At 54.9% G+C, this 24,541-nt stretch overlaps 2 protein-coding genes across 5 annotated transcripts in view; one reads left to right on the forward strand and one right to left on the reverse strand.

Annotated features, from left to right (window-relative positions):
- The window catches only part of HDDC3 (HD domain containing 3), a 16,216-nt gene extending 9,051 nt beyond the window's left edge, over window positions 1-7,165 (reverse strand). For 2 of the 3 annotated variants that reach the window (XR_006203319.1, XR_006203318.1), the window contains exons 1-4: window positions 7,003-7,165; window positions 6,636-6,691; window positions 6,285-6,525; window positions 2,613-2,788 (exon numbers count right to left, since the gene is read on the reverse strand). Coding sequence is in view for 1 of the 3 variants with exons in the window: in XM_042940945.1 (XP_042796879.1) it covers window positions 5,848-5,978; window positions 6,285-6,525; window positions 6,636-6,691; window positions 7,003-7,114 (540 nt within the window). In the remaining 2 variants the exon portion in view is untranslated. Of the gene's footprint in view, window positions 1-2,612; window positions 2,789-5,559; window positions 5,979-6,284; window positions 6,526-6,635; window positions 6,692-7,002 lie in introns of those variants that run through there. The other variant, XM_042940945.1, reaches the window with a different exon arrangement.
- On the forward strand, window positions 7,137-23,945 carry UNC45A (unc-45 myosin chaperone A). 2 transcript variants are annotated; one of them, XM_042940942.1, is made up of 24 exons: window positions 7,137-8,027; window positions 8,135-8,256; window positions 8,536-8,702; window positions 8,910-9,120; window positions 9,609-10,034; window positions 10,216-10,377; window positions 10,610-10,646; window positions 10,949-11,124; window positions 13,684-13,776; window positions 14,248-14,415; window positions 15,645-15,813; window positions 16,101-16,271; window positions 17,416-17,587; window positions 18,188-18,488; window positions 19,292-19,386; window positions 19,617-19,758; window positions 20,140-20,280; window positions 20,483-20,610; window positions 20,797-20,863; window positions 21,277-21,390; window positions 21,608-21,723; window positions 22,573-22,690; window positions 22,797-22,952; window positions 23,104-23,945. In XM_042940942.1, exons 5-24 carry the CDS (start codon window positions 9,984-9,986, stop codon window positions 23,359-23,361), a joined length of 2,835 nt encoding a protein of 944 aa, XP_042796876.1. In that variant the 5' UTR covers window positions 7,137-8,027; window positions 8,135-8,256; window positions 8,536-8,702; window positions 8,910-9,120; window positions 9,609-9,983; the 3' UTR covers window positions 23,362-23,945. The 2 variants fall into 2 exon arrangements, with proteins under 2 accessions (XP_042796876.1, XP_042796877.1); XM_042940943.1 differs by having other exon boundaries at window positions 7,138-8,027; window positions 9,609-9,989.
- The last annotated feature ends 596 nt before the right edge of the window (window positions 23,946-24,541 follow it).

The raw sequence follows: 24,541 nt of genomic DNA on the forward strand, positions 1-24,541 counted from the left end.
AGGAGGTGGGCACAGAGAAACCTGTAGAAAGAGCGACCTCTCTAACCTCCGAGTTCACCTGCCTACCCCACGGTCACCGAGGTCAGCTAACTGCACTCATGTGCTCACAGAGGGGGGAAATCCCAGTCTGGGTAGCAGGACTGAAGCTTACCATCCAAAATGGAGCACCCTGAAAAACATGTTTGTTTTTCACTGACAAAAATATGTACAAATGACAAATACCTCAAGGGCGAGAACAGGCAATGGAGGAGGAGACCAGATCCTTCAGAGCAAACCAATTTTACATAAAGTCCGCGGGAAATAATTCAGATCTTAACAGTTACCTGGCCCAAGTGGGTCTGCGAAGAGTCTCTGTCCATTATGGGGCCTGACCTTGCACCTTCCTAACCGAGAATAAACCTGATCTGAAAGTCCACTCTGGGCACAGGAAACCCTAGGGGTTGGAGATGAAGGCTTCCCAGCGTTTGGAATGTGACAGAGTTGAAGATTGAAAACACAGCACCGAGTATGGAAGCCTCGAGAAGCTCTCTCAGTGGAGGAGGAAAGATGGGTCTCCCTGTCAGCCTGCCTGGGGACTTGCACTCAAACCAGAGCAGTGAGTGCACCTACATCTGCCTCCTCAACTCCTAATGCCTATGAATGGCAAGTGAGATATTTACAATGCCAAAGCATAGAGTAAAACAAGAGGAACTCTCCTTTGACCAAGAATGGAGAGAACAGCTACAGGCCTGAGCAGACGGGAAGCTCGCAGCTCGAGACAAAGCCCAGCAAAGGGCAGCAGCACTGGCACAGACAGGGCACCAAGACTGACCCAGGAAGGCCAGAACCAGGCTGAGCAAAGAGCAGAGGAAAGCAAAGCAGAGGCTGCCAGCAAAACATGACAAAATAGAAGCGACCCCAAACAATGCTTTATTGAAATACAGTCTACGTATGGGATAAACACTGGATTCTGTGCAAATGGTATGGAGACTTTGTGGATTTGGAAAACAGAACTAAGGAATCTACTTGACCACACCACAGAGATAAAAGGAAAACCTAAAAGAGAGGTTAAGAAAGATGGCAGATAGGGGCGCCTGGGTGGCTCAGTTGCTTAAGCGTCCGACTTCAGCTCAGGTCATGATCTCACGGTTCGTGAGTTTGAGCCCCGCATCAGGCTCTGTGCTGTCAGCTCAGAGCCTGGAGCCTGCTTCAGATCCTCTGTCTCCCTCTCTGCCTCCCCCATTCTCTCTCTCTCTCAAAAACAAATTAAAAAAAAAGAAACATGGCAGATAGATTTAGAAGCATTACCATAATGTTTAGTAGCTCTTTTAGGAGAGACTAGTGAATAGGGAAGAGGAAGCCTTCAAAAGGAAAGTGGAGGTACTCTTCAGACACGAAGACAGGTGTGCGTCCTTGTGAAAGTACTCACCCAAGTTCCAAGAAAGGTACATTAAAAAAAACAATCCTCACCTACATATATTGCAAATAAATCCCTAAAAATCAACCAGATTTTTAGGAAAGAAACTCCATAAGGAAAGACTATCAGATGACAGCAGACAGTTAGCAACAGTGAACAGGGTACCTGAAGACCAGGAAATAGTACATTCACACTTAGAGAACATAACCACTAACTCTGGATTTGGTATTAGCTACACTGTCATTCAGAGTGAGGGGGAAATGACATTTCAAACATCCAAAGGCTGAGAGTTTGCAGTGTGCAAAACTTCAGTGGAAGAAAAAAGGTGTACTTGGGAAAAAAATCCAGGGTGCATCAACCAAGGGGGGGGGGGTATACCTAATAAGCACTGGCTGTAAATTATAATATAGCTTAAAAAGAACCAGAATGAGAATTCTAGATAGCAATAATGTTAAGTGTTATTCCAGGGGTCCTTGTTCGGAAGAAATATAAGCACACCTCAAGATTCACACGCACAAGGGAATTTTTGAGGATGAGGATGTTCACTGGAGCATTACATGGTGTAGTGAAAAGCTGAAAACAAAACTTAATTGTCTATCAGAAAGGGGAATGCATAAAAATAAAATACTGTCCATTCATATGGCGAAATACTATAAAGTAGTTCAAAGGAGTGAGCTAAACACTTATGAGCATCAACATGATACATCTCATGAGCATTGCTAAAGGAAAAGAAAGTTACAGGGGTGCCTGGCTGGCTTAGTTGGTAGAGCATGTGACTCTGGGTCTCGGGGTTGTGAGTTCGAGCCTAGCGCTGGGTACAGAGATTGCTTTAAAAAAAAAAAAAAGGTTTACAGAGTGATATATACTTAAGATAAAATACTCCAAGTACTCTAAGGACAGTCTTTTCAACAAATGGTGTTGGAAAAATTGGATAGCCACATACCAAAGAATGAAGTTGGAAGCTTATCTTACACCATATACAAAAATTAAAATGGATCAAAGGCCCAAATGTAACAGCTAAAACTATAAAACTCTTAGAAGAAAATAGGAGGAAATCTTAATGAGGAATCTGGCAGTGATTTCTTAGGACACCAAAAGCACAGGCAATAATCCTTCTGGAAAAGATTCACACCACTCTAGATGCCATTAAGAACATGCAAGGTTCATGGGAAGAAACCAAAATATCAACATTAACAGGATTCCAATTGGGAAATACTGATGCCAAACTCTCGGATGACTTTGAGAGGGTCAAGACTTCCGTGGAGGAAGTCACTGCAGACGCGGTGGAAACAACGGCAAAAGAACTAGGATCAGAAGTGGAGCCTGAAGATGGGCCTGAGTCGTCACTGCAATCTCAGGATCAAACGTGACTGGGCGAGGAGGAGTTGTTTCCTGTGGATAAGCAAAGTGGTTTCTTGAGATGGAATTTACTAGTGCGATGCCGTGACGACTGTTGAAATGACAACAAAGGATTTGCAATATTACTTAAATCTGGGTTGACTCCCATTTTAAAAGTACTACTGTGGGTAAAATGCTATCACACAGCATTGTCCACTACAGAGAAATCATTAGCAGGGTCAGTCAGTGCGGCAAACTTCACTGTCTTATTTTAAGAAACTGCCGCAGCCACCCCACCTTCAGCAACCAACACCCTGGTCAGCAGCCATCAAGACAGATACTTCACCAGCAAAAAGATTATGACTCACTGAGGGCTCAGATGATGGTTAGCATTTTTTTTTGGCAATAAAGTATTTTAAAATTAAGGTACATATACTATTTTCTTAGAGACCTGCTGCTGTTGCACACTTAATATGCTGCAGTATAATGTAAACCTAACTTTTATAGGCACTGGGAAACCAGAAAGTACATTTGACTCGCTTTATTGTGATATTCTCTTTATTGTCGTGGTCTGCAACAGAACCCACGATGTCTTCAAGGTATGCCCGTAATCTCAAATGGCTCAGGGGAAAAAGTTCCTTATTCTGTACTTCGAACTTTGAAGTTTCTGGTTGTTTAAAAATACATATTTAACAGATTAAAAAAACAGATACCTACTACATCGGCTCAAATCAAACATCTAGGGAGGCCTTGGACTCATCATCCATCCAGCCCCACTAGCCACTTCAGACCTGATCTTTACCATGTCCAGTAGTTGGAGCTGATCTCAGTGTGGTCACTTTTGTCTGGTTAAAAAGGCCAGGGGCAGAGATGGGGGGGGGGGGGCGGGGGCGAGGGCCCAGTAGGGGGTGTCTGGCTGGCTCAGTCAGCAGAGCAAGACTCTTGATTTTGGCATGGTGAGTTCCAGCCCCATGTTGGGTGTAGGGATTACTTAAAAATAAATAAATTAATTTAAAAAAATTTTTTAAAGGCCCAGTAGTGTGGCAAAAAGAGAGGGGATTGTGGTCTTCTGTTACTGTCTCTCTATTTGATCGTTAACAAGTCTTCTCACCTCCCTGAGCCTTGCATTTTGTCTCTGTGAAAGGAGAACAGTATCCCTACCCTTCACTGTCTCGTGTGGTTATTATAAAGAACAGATGAAGTAACACAAGTTAAAAGGTGTTTTTGTAAAACAGCAAGCACCTTGTGACAATTTACCCCTGCATTCAGTAGGGTGATTTTTATTGTCCTGAAGGTTTAATTTTAGGTCACTTAAAAACTGTAGATTTATTACATATGCGTGTGTATATATGTGTATGTGTGTGTGTGTATATATATATAAAGTTTAAGGGAATAAAATTTTTAAAAATCCTGTAATCCTACCCCCCCAAACTAATTTATTAAAAAACTAAAACCAAAATTCTCCAAAACATACCACACCCCAGTCTGCCTTAAGAGGATTACATTGAACTCTGCTGATCTGTTTACCTGGGATGGTCCTGAAACTCGATTCCTTTATACTTTTAAAAAAAATGTTTATTAAAATTTTTTTTAATTTATTTTTGAGAGAGACAGAGTGCGAGCGGGGAGGGGCAGAGAGAGGGAGACACAGAACCCGACTCAGGCTCCAGGCTCTGAGCTGTCGAATTCGGGGCTCGAACTCAAAAACCGTGAGATCATGACCTGAGCGGAAGTGGGAAGCTCAACTGACTGCGCCACCAGGCGCCCCAATAAACTCCTTTCCTTTTATAATTTTTTTTTTTAACATTTATTTTCGAGAAACAGAGTCAGACAAAGTGTGAATGGAGGAGGGGCACAGAGAGTAGGAGACACAGAATCTGAAGCAGGCTCCAGGCTCTGAGCAAGCGGTCAGCACAGAGCCTGATGCGGGGCTCGAACCCACGAACTGTGAGATCATGACCTGAGCCCGACACTCAACCGACTGAGCCACCCAGGTGCCCCACTCCTTTCCTTTTAAAGGCCACCTTGTTGCCCTTCACCAATGTCCCCCCGACAGACACCGCGATGGGCGTTCGTTGGGTACGTAACCATCGTGGTCTAGCACGAAATGGCCTTTGACCTAACAACGATTTCCTCACCTTCCAGGCGTACCCTTTCCGAGGGGCCAATAAGCCCCAGCTGCTCAGCAGCGACTAAACACCCTTCACCGGAAGACCTCTGCCCGCGGCGCCACGAAACGGCCCGCCCCCTACCCTAAACTCCGCCCACCCCAGGGCTCGCGGGCTGGGCCGCCCCGACCACTTCCGGAGGTGCCCGGAAGTCCATGTCACTTAGCAACCCAAGGCACTGGCAGAAGTCTAGCGCTGAGACCTGGGACGGGCTGCGGTCTGGGACCCGCAGTCCCCCACCGGCCCTGTCATATTGCTCCTGGGGTCTCTCCAGGGCTCAGCAAGAGCAGCCAGTAAGCAGGTGGCATTCCTTTCCAAAACGTCAGTCATCCCGTCCCGTTTTCTTAAGGAGGACGACGACTACCATTTTTTGAGCGCCTATGTGTCAGGCTCCGTCTGAGACGTCACATAATCTAAGCCTAATAATTACACAGCCTGTCTCACTGTTAAGGAAACCAGGCTCAGAGGGGTTGAGGCGCTCAACCTGAGGAACCTTTCCCCGGGGGACACACAATTGGAACCCTGCCATGCTGAATCCCGCATCCCAGTTCCCCATTCAGGAGGTTGGGGAAGGAGCAGCAAGAACTTAAACCTTTACCCAAAATGTTTTATTTTCCATAATGACTTATGAACATATATGAACTTATGAGTGTTTATATAAGCCCAAGTCCCTGGGGGGGGGGGGGGGGGAAGGGGGGCAGGGTTTTGGCCCGTGCAAAATAGCAAAGAGACCCAAGGAGAAGGGGCAGTAAATGCGTTAGAAATGGATGAGCTGCATCTGATTTCCTCAATCCAGGGCTCAGCTTAGTTGGCAGGAAACCTTGAGAGATATCTGGGCTGAATAAATCAGGGAGTGAGATCCAGAGGCACCAAAAGGTTGGAATATGATTCCTTTCTGGCCGGAGGAGGCTGAAGTCTGGGCCACCTGGTGGCTGCAAGCACTGCTCAGAGTGTCAGCCCCCGCTCCTTAAACAGCTGCTTTAGAGCCTCTTCCAGCTGTCGGTTTGTTCCCTGAAGCCCCTTCACCACTTGCGCTGCCCACTCGAAGTATTCCTGGACTCGATGTTCAGACCATCCTGCATGAGAACGGACAGAAAACTGCTCATAGGACATCCAGGACAGTATTGGATTTTGCCCACTTCCTGGAGGGCGTGGTGCACGGCCATGAGATGAGTGCCTGATGGGATCTGTCCAGAACACTTGCCCTGGGCCCAGTTACTGTTATTTCTACGGTGTGAGAGGAGACCAGAGTGGTCTAGTATTAGCTTGGGGAGTCAACAAGAAAGCCCAGGCTCTTTTCTTTCCAGGGGAACTGACCAACCTGTGCCTGGGGAAGGTGGGCGTCCCTCCCCTTCCCCTCAGGGCAGGTGGGGGGAGCGTACCCTCTGGGGTGCAGCGATTCAGGTCCCTCAGATTGTACAGCTTGTCTGCCAGCTTCACCAGTTTAGCCCCGGGACTGCTGTGGGGAGCCTGCTCCACCTGCAGCCGCTTTCTCTCCAGCTTGGGCAGAGTCTTGTCATCTGTTACCTCCTCCACCAGGCGTCGCACTTGTGCCCCGAAGTGCAGCTCCACCTCATCCAGGGTGGTGTCTGTGTCCTCCACTGTGTCATGGAGCAGCGCTGCCTGGGGACAGGCTTCCACTTAGCCCTGCGGCTCCAGCCAAGGGGTGCTCAGGGCTGAATGGGGCCCCCGATCCCCACCCTAGCTCCTAGTGGAGGAACGACGAGAGTTACCTGTAACACCACAGTGTCAGTGACTCCCGCCTCATGGGTCAGGATCCGAGCCACACCTGACGGGGCGAAGCAGGAAGTCAGAACTGAAGGAGTCCCAGGCTGCGTGTTGTGGATTCTGTAGAGCCAGATGGGGCTTCTCACTAGCCAGATGACCTTGGGCAAGTCCTTTACTCTCTTTGGGTGTCAACTGTGCAGGGGAACAGTGATGCCTACCGCCCCGGGTTGTTGTGAGGCTTAAACACGAAAGGTGCCTGGCACAAAGGCTGGTACAGAGCAGGTGCTCAATGAGGTGTAGGCCCTCCGCGTTCCCGTCCCGGTCCCCACCCCCTAGACGCCGCTGCGGCTGCTCCCGAGGCGGTGCGCCCACCGATAGGGTGGTTGATGTAGGGTGTCCCTTCGGGGTCCTTCCGCCGCTGCAGTCGGTGCTTGCGAGCTGCGAAGTCGGCAGCCTCCACTAGCTGCGTGGCCTCGGAGCCCATCGCCGGGGTGGGGCAGGCGACTGAGGTCCCCAGAGCCCCTGGAGCCCGGGACGGAGCGTTCACAGCGCCCCCTGGCGCCTCGGAGGCCGGGGGGGGGGGGGGATTCTGGCTCAGACTGGTTCTCTGCAGCTAATATCCTGGCGGAGAGAGTGAGGGAGTTTGGGAGCTGCCCTCAGCATCGCAGCCCCTGGCGCAGACGCTCTCCGGAAGGTGCAGGAAGAACATGGCGGGGCTCCCTGGGAGGCCACAGTCTCGGGGAAGGAGGAAGACAAGAAATAAGACAGTGTCCTCACAGTGTGCCACATCCAGGGCTGGAAGACATAGGGGGCTATGGTACCTTGGAGGAAGGGCGGTTCACCTAGCCTCTGGGGTCAAAGACAGCCTCTCCCAGGAGGATCCTCTCCTCCCATGAAAAGACGACCTTCAATCTGTCAATGCTCTGAAAATTCTCAAAGTGGTCCAAAAGTGGTTTTCCCTGCAGGGATGGGACTGGTTGCTATGGGCATGGGAGCCTCACCTTTGGGCCTGATCTTCTGGAAATTAGAGCCTACACTAGAAGCCTGCCCAGTAGACTCACAGGCGGCAGTGATGTTTCTGCAAGAACTGTCTTCTTTGTTCTCAGGTGCCTGGACAAAATGTTTGCATTTCTTTCTTGTGCCATAAGTGTTCCTGCTTCAGTCCCCAGGTACCTGCTGTGGGCCCCTCGGGTGCTAACTGGTGTCTTGCTGTTCTGGGAGCATTGTCAGGCCTCAGTAGGCCCTAGGATAACACTTAACACTGCTGGCTGGTGGCCATCAGCCTCCTAGAGAAATCCCCTGTCACAGCAGATGGTATCTACGAGGTTTAAGGGGCAAGAGAGACCCGGAGACCCTGGAAGAGCTTCTCCTGTGCACTGGGACTGGCTAGTTGTGAGGTACAGCTCTCCAATCAGACTGGTAGCTTTTGTGCTTTGGGCTGGTAGCTGGGGCAGATGAGGGCTCAAGGGAAAAGTTAATGGAAGGACTTGCCCTTGTTTTTCAGCTAGTCTTGGTGGTTGTCATGATGCAGAAGTTAGGGAGGAAAGCTCCAGAGCTGTCACTGAGGTCCCTGGGGCCTGAAATGGAACGATCAGAATTCCCAAGGCTTCCACAACAGCCTGGAAGGTGAGAGTGCGTAGACAGAAACGCTTGTCTGTTCGTCAGGCTCATGGCTCAGCTTCTCTCTCATGCTTGCTTCTGCCCTCTGGTCTTCTGAGGCTTTCCCCCTTCAGCTCAGAAAACCTTAGGCAGCTTGGAGACACAGTCCCCATGTTTTCCATCAGAAGATAGAAACTCAGTCCCTTTCATCTCTCTCTAGAGGTTGGTGACAGAAGAGCTTCAGGTTTGTATTAATGGTGCCCAGGGGCCTTGTGGTTTTAATTTTTATTTCCTTACTGTCTGCAGCCATGGCTTAGAAAGAGAGATGTCGGGGTTCCCACGGCTAGGACCGAGGTGGAGGTGACCGCGCATGGACTTTCAGAGGAGGCTGGGCCTTTTGCTCACAGCCCTCAGCGCGGGGCTACTGCTGCTTTTCAGCTGGGTGACGCTTGCTCAGCCCATCTCTCTTTCAGGTACAGCGCTCTCCTCTCCACTCTGCGCGGTCCCCTCTTCGGATCCCCTGTCATTTCAGCAGGGGTTGGGCTGCTCTGGGGAGCTTGTGGGGAGAAAGGAGTCTGCCCTTTTGAGAACGGTCCTTTTCACTCTCCAGAGCGGTCGAAGTGGGGTGTGGGCAGACCATGCTTGCCCGTCTCCATCCCCCTTGCTCCTCCTCCCTTCAGCACTGGCCCGCCACCCCCACTTGTGCCAGACTAGCTGGGATGCTGATGGCCGCCACTACCCCGGTTTTTTCTGTCCTCGGCTGTCGGATACCCCGGAGGAAGCTTACTGCTGTCACCTGCAGGCTGCAGGGGGCTCCTGCTGCACCCGGGCTGAATTTGAGGCCTTGTACCAGGTCAACCTGTCCGCCCTTCCGCCCCCACCCCTCCTCAGGTGAGAACACCAGCCCCAGAGCCACTGGGATCCTGACAGGGTGTTCCAGCATCCGGGGCTCTGTTTTTAAATTCTGGGGCGAAAGGCTTAGTACAGGCTAGTGGAGGGGCCGACTTCGAACAGAAAATCGCGTGAATGCATGATTACAGTTTTGTGGAGGAAGTTCAGGAGGCTGTGTAAGCGGGTAACAGGGAGCCACTGCATGCATCTTGGGGCTGGGGCGGGGTGGGACGGGTGTCTAGACTAAGAGGATTTTGTAGTCCGCGGATTACACCCGTTATGGGTGGGGTTTCCAATCCTGAATCCGTCCATGAATGGTTTCACCGCACCTGCGAGCCCCCTGAATTTCTAGTTAGGAATTCTACATTTATCTGGGGAGAGGGGTGTCCCGAGCTTTCTCCGGACTCTAAGGGGCTCAGTAACCCAAAGGCTGCAGCAGTGAGCGCGCGGCTGGGGCCAGCACCTTGATACTCTCGCCTCTCCCACAGGGGCCGGGGTCCGCTCCTAGCGCTGGGCCTCTATACCCTGCTGCTCGTGGCCCTGATGACCGCCGACCTCGTGCACTTCTGCCGCAGTCGGGCAGGAGGTCGGCGCCCAGGCAGCCTCGGGCCTCCCTCTGGGTCCTCTGCCGCGCGCCCCCTGCGGATCTCTGCTGGAACACACTAGGCGCGCCCACGGCTACTCTGCGCCGCGGACCCGAGCCCCGCCCACTCGCCCGGCGCGCTCTCGCGTTGGCCCCGCCCCTTCCCTGACACCCGCTCTGACGCAGGACCGGGGCGGGGCCGCCGACGCCAGATTCCGGAGCCTGATCCCACCCCGCCCCAGAGACTGCGCTTGCGCGCGCCTTGGACTCTGGCTCCGCGATGACTGTGAGTGGTCCAGGCACCCCCGAGCCCCGGCCGGCTGCCCCCGGGGTGCGTACCCGTCCCGCCCGCGCCATGGCTACTTCCCACCTGTTCTGACCGTTCCCGACCCTCCTTCTCCCCAAGTCTTGGCCCTCCATGGGATTTGCCCCTGACCCCCAGTCTCCTCTCTCCCAGCTCCCCGGCCCTGGCTGGAGCCCACCCCCAGTGTTTCCACCCATTCCCTCCACAGGCCAGCTCAGTGGAGCAGCTGCGGAAGGAGGGCAACGAGTTGTTCAAATGCGGGGACTACGAGGGCGCCCTGACGGCCTACACTCAGGCCCTGGGTCTGGGTGCGACGCCTCAGGACCAGGCGATCCTGCATCGAAACCGGGCCGCCTGCCACCTGAAGCTGGTGAGGGAGCCCACTGCCCTTCCTCTGCCCTGCCACGGCCCGGTTTCCCCGTCTCGCTGCTGCTTGGGCCCCGGTTGGGCATTCACCTTCCCAGGCCACCACACTGGTCTGATGTCTCTTGGGCCTCCGGGTGGTGGTGAATCGAGTGGCTCTAGGGAACTACCCTGCTGCCCCGCTAGTGCTGGGAAAGGGAGATGACCAGCCTCTCAAGCCCCTGAACCTCTTCTTGCAGGAAGATTACGACAAAGCCGAAACCGAAGCATCCAAAGGTGGGGGACTGTGGGCGGTGGTGTGGAGCTGTGGGGCTTCTCCTGGGGGGCAGGGATTCTGGGACCACCGCATGTTCACATTCTCCTTTTCCTTTGGCCCCTGAAACACCTCTGCTTTCTTTCTTTCCCACTTCCTTGGGCATTTCCTTTTCAGCAGCTACCCTCACCTTTTCTGAGGCTGGATTACTGAGTCCCACATCTGTCCCCCCACCTTCCTCTGGCCCTCGAGGTCTTTCCCCTACTGCTCTTGCCTGGAGATTGGTGGCCTCATGGGTGCTGACGGAGCTCCCGTTTGTACTCAGCCATTGAAAAGGACGGAGGGGATGTCAAAGCACTTTACCGGCGCAGCCAAGCCCTAGAGAAGTTGGGCCGTCTTGACCAGGCTGTCCTTGACCTGCAGAGATGTGTGAGCCTGGAGCCCAAGAACAAAGTTTTCCAGGAGGCCCTGAGAAACATCGGGGGCCAGATTCAGGAGAAGGTATGTAAATGACATGGGGTGGAGGAGAGAGAGGTGGTAGAGGGACATTGGCCAATGGATCTGGGCAAAGGGTGTAAACACAGAGAGGAGATACTGATGGCAAATGAGCTTAGGGAATGAGGCTCAGTCTTGCAAGTATTTAGGGAAAAGCAAACAGAAATAACAGCAACGTGCCGTTTTTTGGTTGTCTCTTTGGCAAGCTTTTTCTTCCTAATGTTTATATATTTTTGAGAGAGAGAGAGCGCGCGAGCGAGCGGAGGAGGGGCAGAGAGCGAGCGAGACCCAGAATCTGAAGCAGGCTCTAGGCTCTGAGCTGTCAGCACAGAGCCCGAGGCAGGGCTCGAACTCATGAACCGCGAGATTATGACCTGAGCTGGAGTCAGACGCTTAACCAACTGAACCACCCAGGCACTCGTTTGGCAAACTTTTTAAGCTTTTACACTCTGCTAGAATTAGGGAGGCAGACAATAAGTGGTGGGCTTGCTCACCCACTGCTGGAGTTGGTATAAATTGGTACATCTCCTTAGCATATGTCTTAAAATTTTAAATGAGCATTCTCTGTGATCCAGTATGTTTACTTCTTGTTGCCTTCCCTAGAGAAGCCTTGCCCATGTACGCAAGCAGGCGTGTGTATGTTTATTTCAGACTTGTTTGTAGTAATGAAAAATTAAATTGGAGCTTTGTCTTACCGCCGGCAGTAGGGGAATGGCTAACTAAACTGGGTGCTGCCCTTACTATAGACTCCTATGCCGTCGTCACCAAGAATAGGTAGATCCACGTGTGTAGAGGTGAAAAGAGGCTACTTGTTAAATGAAAAAGCAAAGTGGGCTGTAACACACACTGTATGATACCGTTTATGTCAAAACACTACCCCACATACCCCCTCAAAATGATACCATGTTTTTTCTGTGGGTCCGTTTGGGTGTGTAAATATGAAGAAAAATCTTTTTAAAAATATACGTCAGAATGATAACAGCATGACTCCTTGGTAAAGGAGTCGATTGATGTTTTGTTTGAGAGAGTGCGCTCATGCGAGTGGGGGAGGGGCAGAGGGAGTAGGAGTGAGAATCTTAAGCAGGCTCTGTCCACGCTGAGTGTGGAGCTCAAGGTGGGGCTCGATCTCACCACTGTGAGATCATGATCTGGGTCGAAATCAAGAGTCGGACTCTTAAGCGACTGAGCCAGTCAGTTCCCCCCTCCCTCCCGATGGGGTTTTTCAAAGGAGATTTTGCTTCATCCATTACCTTTATGATCTAGGAACAGACATTGTTTGTATAGTACATATGTTTAAAAGTTACCTTAGGAGAAAAAATATCTGAAGACCATCTTGAACAATGTCCAAGCTCGAATTAATCAGATAACGTGATGTTACAACGCTGGCATAGTGAAAGCAGGAAGTACCATGGCAGACACCTTACTGAAAGCTTGAGACCTGGGAAGGCACATCATTTCGTCTCCATGACAGCTCTGTGTGGTCAGCGGGAGCTGCCTAGGGCCCTGTGTTGAGAAGGATTAGGAAGCAGATGGCCCGGGGCTAGCAGAATGTGCCATGACAGATTTGTCCGTCTGCCCTGAATGCAAAGGGGGAAGCCGGGAGTGGTGCGCGGGCTAGGTATATGCCCCTGTCCGTAACCCTGGGTGGGGGGAGGGCCTAGGATGGTCTTAATCAGATTATTTTATTATTTCATTTATTATTTTTGAGACAGTGAGCAGGGAAGGAGCAGAAAGAGAGAGGGAGACAGAGGATCTGAAGCGGGCTCTGCACTGACAGCAGAGAGCCCGATGCGGGGCTCGAACTCACGAACCTTGAGATCATGACCTGGGCTGAAGCCCGATGCTTAACTGCCTGAGCCATTCAGGTGCCCCGATTTCTGACAAGTTTTTTTAAATAATCTGATTGAGGGGCACCTGGGTGGCTCAGTCGATTAAACATCGGGCTTCAGCCCAGGTCATGACCTCATGGTTGGTGAATTCGAGCCCCGCATCAGGCTCTCTGCTGTCAGTGCAGAGCCCGCTTCAGATCCTCTGTCTCCCTCTGTCTCTGTCCCTCACCTGCACCCTCTTTCTCTCAAAAATAAATAAACATTAAAAAAAAAAGAAAGAAGTTGTCAGAGGAGAGTTCTGGAGCCACAGGGAGCATTAGCAACTACCTCCTGATCTCCTGGCTCCCTTGCAGCAGGCGTCAGTGCCGAGTTCTGTGTCATGGGCAGAGTACCCATGCTGCCACAGCATAGAGGGTAGCAGTGGGAATGGGTTGCCTCATGGCCAACAGGATGCCCGCCCTTCTGAATGGCACTGCCTTCAGCATTGGCGCCACCTGTCCTGCCCAAGCGGGAAGCCGCTCAGAAAGGAAAACAGCCGCGGGAAGTTTGGGTGAAGCTGCCAGGCGAGTCTCTTCCTGCCCAAGGTAGCTTGGTGCCCGCCCTAAACCCAAATGTCCTAGCTGTGCCTCCCGGAGACCGGAGCCAGGCCGTGGGAGGAGCCGAAGAGAACAAATAGGGAATGTGATGTCTCTGGCTAAGAGAGTGATTTCTTCCATGCCTCGTTGGTTTGTCGTAGGTGCGGTACATGTCCTCGACGGACGCCAAAGTGGAACAGATGTTTCAGATACTCTTGGACCCCCAAGAGAAAGGCACCGAGAAAAAGCAGAAGGTATATCCATGTCTGGACTGAGTGAGTGGGGGCTGAACTCCCAGTGGAGCTGCCCCTCCCTGTGTGCTGATGTTGGCCCAGAAGCTGCTGCTGTGCCTCTGGCAGCCGAGCTCCCAGAGCCTGAGTGACAGCTTCGGGGCCTGGGGCCTGGGGCCTGGGGCCTGAGTGTGAGGCACGGAGAGGGAACCTGTGTTCATTGAGCGCCTCGTTGCCAGGGGCTAGGGCCATGGAGGTGACTGAGGCGGGCTCTGCCAGGGACTCAGGATTCCGTTTACTCTAACCATCAATCCCGAGAGCAAGCTCTTCCTTCTACTTACAGAGGAGGAAACTGCAGTTCAGAGAGGTTCAGTTTATGGCCAAGGTCACTCAGGTGCTGAGTGGAAGCAGTGAGGCCCAGAGCTCAGGGTCTCTGCTTGCCCTGGCCTGTGCTGCCTGTAGTGTCCGCAGTGTGGCGCACTTCCTTTGACACAGGCTTCCCAGAACCTGGTGGTGCTGGCCCGGGAGGATGCCGGGGCGGAGAAGATCTTCCGGAGCAATGGGGTTCAGCTCTTACAACGCCTGCTGGACACGGGTGAGGCCGACCTCATGCTGGCGGCTCTGCGCACGCTGGTCGGCATTTGCTCCGAGCACCAGTCTCGGGTAGGTGGGGCGGAGGGGCGGGGTTGCTACCTCAGTCAATCTGTCTGTCCCTCCCTCCACCCACCCAGCCACCCACCCCTCATCGTATTCCCAGAACTGAAGGCACAGTTCAAGGAGACCTGTAACAAGAGAGGAAAAATTAAAATAGCTCGAAAAAGCCCAATGTGATTTGGGATGAGCTGGGGCCTGAAAAGAGCAAAAGCAGCCCACCGGTACCCCAAGCCCTTGCTTTTGGTGGGCTTAAAGTGTGCGGCGGGCTCAGAGATGCCTGGCCCCAGACTCACGCACCGTCCACACGGTGAGAGAAGCTTGGTACCAGGAGAAGGGTCCCTGTCCTTCCCTAACCATCAAACTGGCATTTCCCCTGCGGGGCATCCTCCAGCGAATGATGTGGTCAGTGATGTTACCCACAGCATCTGGACCATCGAGACAGTGACCACATATGCGGGGCTTGACCCTGAACGGATTCTCAGCATAGACGGGGCACATCCAGTACAGACAGTTCCACAAGAACGGTCCTACCCCGATGAAGTCTGCGCCCTCGCTCTTGCCTGAGCAGGCTGGACCCAGGGGACAGGGACTGGAGCCTTGGTTCCTTCCAGAGGCACCCGTGATTCCTAGACCAGGGATGGAGCTGTGGGACATTCTGTGAAAGATGTTTGGGCCAAGCTCAGGCTGTATTTCTGGGTCTCCCAAGACTAAGAGTGGTGAAACCATGCGAATTGCATCTACCTCCTTCTGCCTTCCTGCCTGTGCCAGTGTGAATATCCAGCCTAGAAATGGGGTAGAGAGACCTTGCAGTCTGTTCCATGCATGTCCACATGCCCAGACTGTAGACAGAGCCTCACACTTGGCATTGGAAAGGAACTAGGTGTCCCTGGAGCTGAGTCCCGGAGCTTGTCCGGACTTATGTGACTCCTTGCTAGGGAAACACGAACCAAAGCAGCTGTTCTTGGGGCCACAGTGTCCCTTGTCTCCTCTCACTGGAGCCGAGGAGAGGAGAGGTAGTGGTGGATGCCTCTGGAATGCTTTCTTTAGGAAGCCTTTCCAGCAGAATAATCCTGGCATTACCCCTGGTCACACCCTCAGGCCCACTTTGATTCCACTTGGAGCTGGTCCTTCCACCCAGATGTTTTCTCCCCCTCTGGCCACACTCACAACTCACACTTAGGGGTCTCTGTAGCTGCCCTTCACCAACTGGAGGCTCTGTCCCTCTCTGTCCCACACAGACAGTGGCAACCCTGAGCGTGCTGGGAACTCGGCGGGTAGTCTCCATCCTGGGCGTGGAAAACCAGGCCGTGTCCCTGGCTGCCTGCCACCTGCTGCAGGTTATATTTGATGCCCTCAAGGAAGGTGTCAAGAAAGGCTTCAGAGGCAAAGAAGGCGCCATCATTGTGGGTGAGTAGAATCAGGTCCACGGTCCTTTGGGTGTTGCGATCGTGGAGGGGAAGGGGCTCAGCCAAACAAGCCAGCTCTTTGCAGCTGCAGGTTGTTGAGGAATGTGGCTTGGGGACAGTATTTGACTCTAGGTTCTAAGCCAGGGTACCTACAGGGAAGGCTGGAGCCCAGGCCAGAGCCCAGGATGCAGGTCTCCCTTTTCTGTGTCTCCCTGGCCTACTGGGGAAGTTCAGGGGCCGGACAGGGCTGGGCCACTGTGGAGCCCACTAATGTCTTTTCATTGCCAGATCCTGCCCGGGAGCTGAAGATCCTTATCAGTAACCTCTTGGAACTACTGACTGAGGTGGGGGTCTCTGGTCAAGGTCGGGACAACGCTCTGACCCTCCTGATTAAAACAGTGCCCCGGAAGTCTCTTAAGGACCCCAACAACAGCCTCACCCTCTGGGTCATTGACCAAGGTTGGTGATCAGTTTTAAAGAAGGACAAGGACACTGAGCGTATGTGTTACATCTTGCTTGGGTGACTGGGCCGAGTTATCCCCAGTGGGGACTGTTCCCTGCCATATGTCTGCACTGAAGTGTACCCTGTGGCTGCGTCGTATCCTTAGAGAACTCAGAGTTAGACTCTTCAGCCGTGAGCATGTGCACATGCTTGTACATTGAGCAGACGTTGCACGCAGGTTAAGGGGGAGGCTGGACCAGCTTTCTGCGTTTGAAGTTTTTTCAGTGAGTGTAAATTACTTCTATACTCAGAGAAAAAATGCTTAGAAGTTTACTATATAAATTCATACTTCTCAGGGCGCCTGGCTGTCTCAGTTGGTGGAACACACCAACTCTTGATCTTGGGGTCATGAGTTCGAGCCTTGCATTGGGCAGAGAGAGTACTTTAAAAGAGTATTACATACGTACATACATACACGCATATATTCATTAACTAATTCGTACTTCTCTTTTCCCTTAAAACAGAAGTGAGGAAGGTTTGGCAAAGTCCCTGCATGAATACATTTATCGGGGGCTCATCCTTCAGTGTCCCAGTCATGGTGTGAGCCATGGGTGTTATTTTCCCCTTCAGTTTTACAGACCAGGAGCCTCAGAGTCCCCAGAACATTTGGCCCCATGGGTAGGGCCACCATGCAGTCCTCACTTCTTTAGTTTTATTTATTTATTTTTTAATGTTTCTTTTTGAGAGAGGGAAAGGAGAGACAGAGCATGAGTGGGGGAGGGCAGAGAGAAAGGGAGACACAGAATCCAAAGCAGGCTCCAGGTTCTGAGCTGTCAGCACAGAGCCTGACGCGGGACTCGAACTCACGAACCTGAGAGATCATGACCTGAGCTGAAGTCAGATGTGTAACTGACTGAGCCACCCAGGTGCCCCCATGCGGTCCTCACTTCTGAGTTCCTTCCCCGACCCCAGAGCCGCCTCCATAGGCAGTGGTGGTTAGCTGGCCATGCTCTCTGAGCCTGCTTTGCGTGTGGCTGTCCACGCCCTATGCCCTTGTCCCTGAGAGGTCCCTCTTCTCCGTGCCTCTCCCAGGGAGCATCCTCCCTTTGCCGCTAGGGGTTGGAACTAGCATTCTGCTGCCTAAATAGTGTGTCTTTTCAGGCCTGAAAAAGATTCTGGAGGTGGGGGGCTCTGTGCAGGACCCTCCTGGGGAACTCATGGTGACGGCGAACAGCCGCATGAGCGCCTCCGTCCTCCTCAGCAAGCTTTTCGATGACCTGAAGTGTGATGCTGAGAGGGAGAATTTCCACCGACTCTGTGAAAACTACATCAAGTAAGGGAATTGGCCCCTTGTCTCATTGCCGGGGGCTCCGACAGGAGTCCTGACCCCTCAGGGAAGGGTGGCAGGGAAAGGTTTTCGGCAGGGAGAGCAGCCTGGGGGAGGCCCAGCCGGGGACAGGGACACTTCTTTTCCCAAAGTGGCCTCCCCGGGGACGTTCTGTGATCCGTTCTACGATGCAGCAATGTCCTCGAGCACTCCCTGTGCTTCCTGAGCACTTGTGTGTATCCGTTCCCACACGGCGGTGCAGCGTGATAGTCCTCCTACCCTTAAGGAGGCGACAGGTGGGGCTGAAGACACATCGTAAACTACGTAGAACAATTTCAGGTCTTGATGAGTACAGGAAAGGCAATGGACGGTGGTGTGAGCGAGAGTAACCTATGTCAGGCATATAATCAGGGGAGGCCTGGAAGCCCAGAGAGAGAAAACGGGCAGCTGGCCTCCTGGGGAACGTCCTAGTCTGCCCATTGGTGGCTTTTCTTGCTGTTCCCGCCCAAGTAGTGCAGATGCCTGGCCGGTGGATGGGAAGTGGGGGGGAAGGAGGGTCCCGTTACGTCAGCTTTGGTGTGACAGCTGTCACCCTGTGCCCCTCAGGAGCTGGTTTGAGGGCCAAGGGCTGGCCGGGAAGCTGCGGGCCATCCAGACGGTGTCCTGCCTCCTGCAGGGCCCATGCGAAGCCGGCAACCGGGCCCTGGAGCTGAGTGGCGTCATGGAGAGCGTGATCGCTCTGTGTGCCTCTGAGCAGGAGGAAGAGCAGCTGGTAGCCGTGGAGGCCCTCATCCACGCGGCCGGCAAGGCCAAGCGGGCCTCGTTCATCACCGCCAACGGCGTCTCGCTGCTGAAGGACCTGTATAAGCGCAGCGAGAAGGACAGCATCCGGATCCGGGCGCTGGTGGTGAGACGTGCCGGCCGGGGCTGGGCACACGGGTGGGTGGGCAGGCGGGGGTATCGGGTGGCCCGGATCTCAGGGTGCGGCTCCGGCACATGCTGGTGAAAATATGGGATGTGCGGGGCCTCGTCGAGGCCGGAGGCATGAGCCCTGGCTCCTTCTACCACGCGGCTCATGGTCCAGTCGGGGAGATGAGCCTCGTCCTGAGAGGACTCATGCCGCCCCCTGGAGGTGGTAGGAGAAGCTCCAGGAGGAGATGGTGGAGGAGGAAGAGGACCGCGGGGCCAGGCTAGTCAAAGGGGCCATGCGGAAAGGCGGGGCCTGCAGGCGGCCCCAGGTGCTGGTGGCTTGAGCACTGGATGGCCTCCATGCAGCTTGGGAGAGCCAGTCCTCCTCCTTGGGGAGGCCTGAAAACCCAGAGAGAGAAAATGAGATTAGTCTCGGACTTCTCCATCCCGGGAGGATGTTGCCTTGGCCGAGGCACCTGTCTTCTCGCCACACGTGTCACAGCTCCACCTGTAAAGAGCTCTTTGTCTGACACGGAAATGAACAGAGCAAGTCCAGGTGTAGATCTGGAGGGGCTGGGATCCAGGCCTGCGCAGGGGGCGATACGCCAGTCTCTCCAGATGTGTGTCACGTGGCCACCCCAGTAGCTGATTTGCTGCCGGTGCTGCAGGTGGTAGCCTGGGGTGGATGTGCGTGGCCTCCAGAGGGCCGGGCCGAATGTCAGGGAGAGAGCCGGGCTCAGAGGAGCCCGGCTCTGCCTCCATCCGCGGAGACCGACAGCTGGTTCTCGCCGCCTCCTCCAGGGGCTGTGCAAGCTCGGCTCGGCTGGAGGGACGGACTTCAGCATGAAGCAGTTTGCCGAAGGCTCTACTCTCAAACTCGCCAAGCAGTGTCGAAAGTGAGTTATTTGGTGTTGCCATGGCTTCCCACCTTCGAGAGAAAGGTCTGGGTGGAGGGTGGGACCTCCTCATGACCCTGCTGTCCTCCAGGCAGACCCTCCTGGATCCTGCCACGTGAACTGCTTCGTGCGCGGAGGGGGTGCACAAGCCTGTGGCTTTGCCCGCTCGGTCTTGGCGGCCCCTTCCCCCAGCCCTTCTGATGGTCATCCGCCGCCCCACGTGTCCCCAGGTGGCTGTGCAATGACCAGATCGATGCAGGCACCCGGCGCTGGGCAGTGGAGGGCCTGGCCTACCTCACCTTCGACGCCGATGTGAAGGAAGAGTTTGTGGAAGATGAGGCCGCCCTGAAGGCTCTGTTCCAGCTCAGCAGGGTAGCTCGTGGCTTCCCGTAGTCCTCTGGGAACAGCGTCTAGGATTAGAACTTACCGAGCTCTTTTGGCAGGTCTCGGCCAGAGGCTCTTGTGGCCTCGGATGGGTGGGGAGGGCTGGCAGCCCGCGTGGGTGCTCCGTGGCGTAGACCTGCTGGGCTGCACCCGCGGCATCAGACAGGATGGATGGTCTGTTTGGAGGAGTTCGGGGGGTCGGGTGTGTGAGCTCCCAGAGTCTGGGGCCAGCTTGGGCCTGGGAGGTTCCCACGTTCATCCCGGAGCCCGAGCGGTCCTGCTGGGGGTAGAGTCGGTGGCCTGGGCAGCATTTGTCCCATGCTCCTTTGCCCCGGGATGGCCGGCTGACCGCCCCTCTGCTGCCGGCAGTCCGAGGAGAGGTCGGTGCTCTTCGCGGTGGCCTCGGCACTGGTGAACTGCACCAATAGCTACGACTATGAGGAGCCGGACCCCAAGATGGTGGAGCTGGCCAAGTACGCCAAGCAGCATGTTCCGGAGCAGCACCCCAAGGTGAGGGAGCCTGAGAGGCTTTGGGGGCCTCTGTGCCTTTGGGACCAGTTGACCTGGGGCATCCACAGCAGCTTAAACGTCCGTGTGGGCAAGTTTCTTTCCCTTTGTACTCCTGTTCATCGGTTTGTGCTGTACGGAGGGTCCCCCTTTTCCTGTCCAGTCAGCCAAGGCTCTTCTGCTAATAAGCTGCCTCCCCACCCAGGACAAAGCAGGTTTCGTGCGGGCTCGGGTGAAGAAGCTGCTGGCGGCGGGCGTGGTGTCGGCCATGACGTGCATGGTGAAGACCGAGAGCCCCGTGCTGACCAATTCCTGCCGAGAGCTGCTCTCCAGGTGAGGCCGCCTCGGCGCAGCCAGGAGCCTCGAGACGGTCCGTGTAACTGCAGAGGAGCAGGTCCCCGGGGCCGCGGGCCTCTGGGAGTGAGGGGCCACCGCGTAGCTTCCTGCCTTCGCTGAGCTCAGACGGTGCGGTGTGAGCCAGAGCCCCGGCCCCCGCCCACCTTCACCCTCTCCCCGCAGGGTCTTCCTGGCTTTGGTGGACGATGTAGAAGACCGCGGCACTGTGGTTGCTCAGGGAGGGGGCAAGGTAAGCTTGCACGCTCCTTCCTGGTGGTCTGTAAAACGTGACTCAGCGGCCGCCACACTGGAGACGAGGCTGGAAGGCATTACAAATGACCGGCAGGAACATCTTCCTGCCGAGTGAGTGATGCCGACGAGGGCAGGTTTGTGCCCATTCAGGTCCCAAGTTCTCCTCCTCTCCCTCGTGTCACTGACCTGCATGGTCTGGGGCCCAGCACAAGCCGTGGCTGGCCCTTAATAGGTGTTTCCCGAAGTGTTTGGGCAGCTTAAGGGGATGCCTGGGAGACATGAAGAGATCTGAGCAATGTGGTCAAGCCCCGGGGAGGAGAGAGGCGAGCACCCGGTCAGGGCTCAGGGCCTGGTGGTTTGGGCCTGATCTGCTAGGACACATCTCGGACACTCATGGGCTTGTCCCCACAGGCTCTGCTCCCACTGGCCCTGGAAGGCACTGATGTGGGGCAGACAAAGGCTGCCCAGGCTCTTGCCAAGCTCACCATCACCTCCAACCCAGAGATGACTTTTCCTGGAGAGCGGGTATGTGTCCTGCTGCCCCAGCCCTGGCCTCTCCTCCACCTCTCACTGGGTCCTGGTGGCCTCTGACCTGGGCTATGGCTCCTCCTTGGGACTGACAGGACGTGGCAGCTTTGCTGAGCCCTGGTGTGGGGAGGGTGGCCTTCTCTCTGAGGGCGGGCTCTGCCCCTCAGGGCGGTGGGGGCGGGGCGAGTGGCCCTGACAGGTGGATGTATCACAGATCTACGAGGTGGTCCGGCCCCTCGTCTCCCTGTTGCACCTCAACTGCTCAGGCTTGCAGAACTTCGAGGCACTCATGGCTCTGACCAACCTGGCGGGGATCAGTGAGAGGCTCCGGTAAGGTCCCTCGGGACAGGGTGCCTGGGCAGGGAGGGCATTTACCCCAGGACTGCACTTGACAGCGTGAAGAGCACTCTTGGGTCATTGCTTTATTTGAGCCTCGCGGTGACCTCTGTGTATTATGTAGCTGGGGAGACAGGCCAGTTTTGACTAGGCCAGCGTTCCACGAGTGGGCAAGGCATTGGGCAGCGACAGTGCGAGCTCTAGAGTCAGACTGCCCGGGTTTATTAAATCCTGACTTCACTGGTTACCGGTGTGCAACCTTAACCTCAAAGAAGTGCTGCTCTGTGCCTCCGTTTTCCTTCTGGGAAATGGGATGGTTATAGTACCCATAGGTACTACAGGGGTAGTAGCAAGGAGAGGTAAATGAGAAAACGCAGGCAAAAGCACTTCGTACACAGAACGTGGCTCCCAGCAACGTGCCCAGTCAACCTGTGTCAGCTGTTACTACTAATTGTGATATTGGCCCCGTTATCCACTACTCAGCCTTGGTCTCTTCTTGTGCAAAACAGTTGTAATCATACCTGAACCTACACCATAGGGCCGTGGTGAGGACTAAGAAAGATAGTCCAAGTTCGGGGTCAGGGTAGGTGCTTAAATGTTAGCTGTTAGCATCACCATCACCAGCCCCCTGGTCTCTTAACTCCCACTGTAGAGCATTTTTCACGGTCCCATGCTGTCCCCCAGGCCTGCTTAAGAAGCTGGAAAGCAGTGCCATTCATACCTGGTGCAGGAGGGTCTTTGGATACCCCCTGGGAAATCCTTGGCCTGGGGCTCGATTGTGTGGGGACGCTGGGGTGGGGGAGGTGGATGCGGAGGCTCACCTTTCCACCCTCGGCCCTACAGGCAGAAGATCCTGAAGGAGAAGGCCGTGCCCATGATCGAGGGCTATATGTTCGAGGAGCACGAGATGATCCGCCGGGCAGCCACAGAGTGCATGTGTAATTTGGCTATGAGCAAGGAGGTGAGGGCTGGTCCGGGTAGTCCAGACGGGCAGGCATGCAGAAGTACCTGTGTCCCGCCAGGCTTTGCCCCAGCCGACTCCGTCCCCTCCCCTCTTCTGGCTGCAGGTGCAGGACCTGTTTGAAGCCAAGGGCAACGACCGGCTGAAGCTGCTGGTGCTGTATAGCGGGGAGGACGACGAGCTGCTGCGACGGGCAGCTGCTGGGGGCCTGGCCATGCTCACCTCCATGCGGCCCTCCCTCTGCAGCCGCATCCCCCAAGTGGTCAGTGCCTCGGTGCGGGAGGGAAGGTGGGCCAGGAACTCCCTGCATGCTGGCGGTTGGTGGGGTGCGGGGGGGATCCCAGGGCACGCAGATGTGCTTCTGCCAGGGTTGAGCCTGTTGCTCGGTGGTGGCACTGCCCTGTTTCCCGCAGACCACGCACTGGCTGGAGATCCTGCAGGCCTTGCTTCTAAGCTCCAACCAGGAGCTGCAGCACCGGGGTGCCGTGGTGGCACTGAACATGGTGGAGGCCTCGAAAGACATAGCCAGCAGCCTGATGGAGAGCGAAGTGCTGGAGATCCTGTCGGTGCTGGCTAAGGCCAAGGAAAGCCCTGTCACAAGGGCTGCCGCAGCTTGCCTGGCAAAAGCGGTGGAATACGGGCTTATCAAACCCAACCAGGATGGAGAATGAGGGGCTGCCTCACGCACACGTCACCTGTTGCAGCAGAGGAGTGAGGACATACGCAGCTTGGGCTGGTGGGGGCTGGGATGCTGCACACTGGCTTCTCTGTAGCTGCCCTTTGACGTCCTCTGCTAAGTCAGGGATCACCTTCAGTCACACTGCCTCCGGCCTCACGCAGCAGAGCCCTTTTCCTGTACTACTGTAGAGAGCTGGGAATGGGGAAGGTGCATCCTAACCCAGCCTGTGGGTTCCCGGCATTGGGAAAGGGCGCATCAAGCAGCCTCACCAGCTGGGAGCAACTCCTGAGCCTGCTAGCGGGACTGCCTCGACCCTCTAAGTATAGGAAGTGAAATGTGTGCCCTGTCCCGAGGCAGGGAGGGCTGGCTGTGAGCCAGGCCTGGTTGAGTCTACAGCAGAGCTACACAGCACAGCCCCCGGGACGGAGGGAGTCCAATGGCTTCTCCACCCTGGAGCCTGCTGAGTTGCTTTTTAATTCTGCTCGAGGGTCAAGGGGTAAACCTAGGAAGCTAATAAAAATCTGTTCCGTCGCTTGGGAATAAATGGGTTTGGACTCCCAGATGCTGCCCCTTCAATATTTTTGTCTTTGTATTGAAACTTCCCAGTGGCCTCCACTCGGGCCTTGCTCCGGATTTGGGGTGGGTGTGTCCTCGGGGCATGCTCTTCCCTCCTGGAAAAAACCCTCAGCTGAAACAGGTGAGGGCCAGAGCTCCCCGACCTGCCGCCGGGGCGGGGAGTCCGCGAGAAGCCTGCTTCCGTTCTGGGAGCCCAGATTGAGGCTCATTGGTTCACATAGATGAGTGACAGGCCCCGAGCCAATGGAAGGTTAAGCTCGCCGAGGCTCCCGCCTAGTAGGCTGCTTCCTGTCGGGCATCGGTCCCGCGCGTGTGGGTGAGCTGCCGCCGTCCCGGAGTGAGGGGAATGACGGGGAGCACGTGTCTCCGCAGTGGCTCCTCGCCAGCCCTTCGACTTGGATTCTGACCCGAGTTCCGCGGCCCCGCGCGTGGCTGCGTAGGGCGGGGCCGTCCGACCCGACCTCTGCCTCGGGCCCGCGCCCACCGGAAGTTACCTCGTTCACACCGAGGGCGCGGCGGCCCAGCGCAAGCCCGGGGGCCGGCTTGACGGAACTCGAGCAGGACAGACCGCAGCGCTGACCGCGGCGGGCGAGGTG

Source organism: Panthera leo, chromosome B3 (genome assembly GCF_018350215.1).
Source record: "Panthera leo isolate Ple1 chromosome B3, P.leo_Ple1_pat1.1, whole genome shotgun sequence".
NCBI classification, from domain to species: domain Eukaryota; kingdom Metazoa; phylum Chordata; class Mammalia; order Carnivora; family Felidae; genus Panthera; species Panthera leo.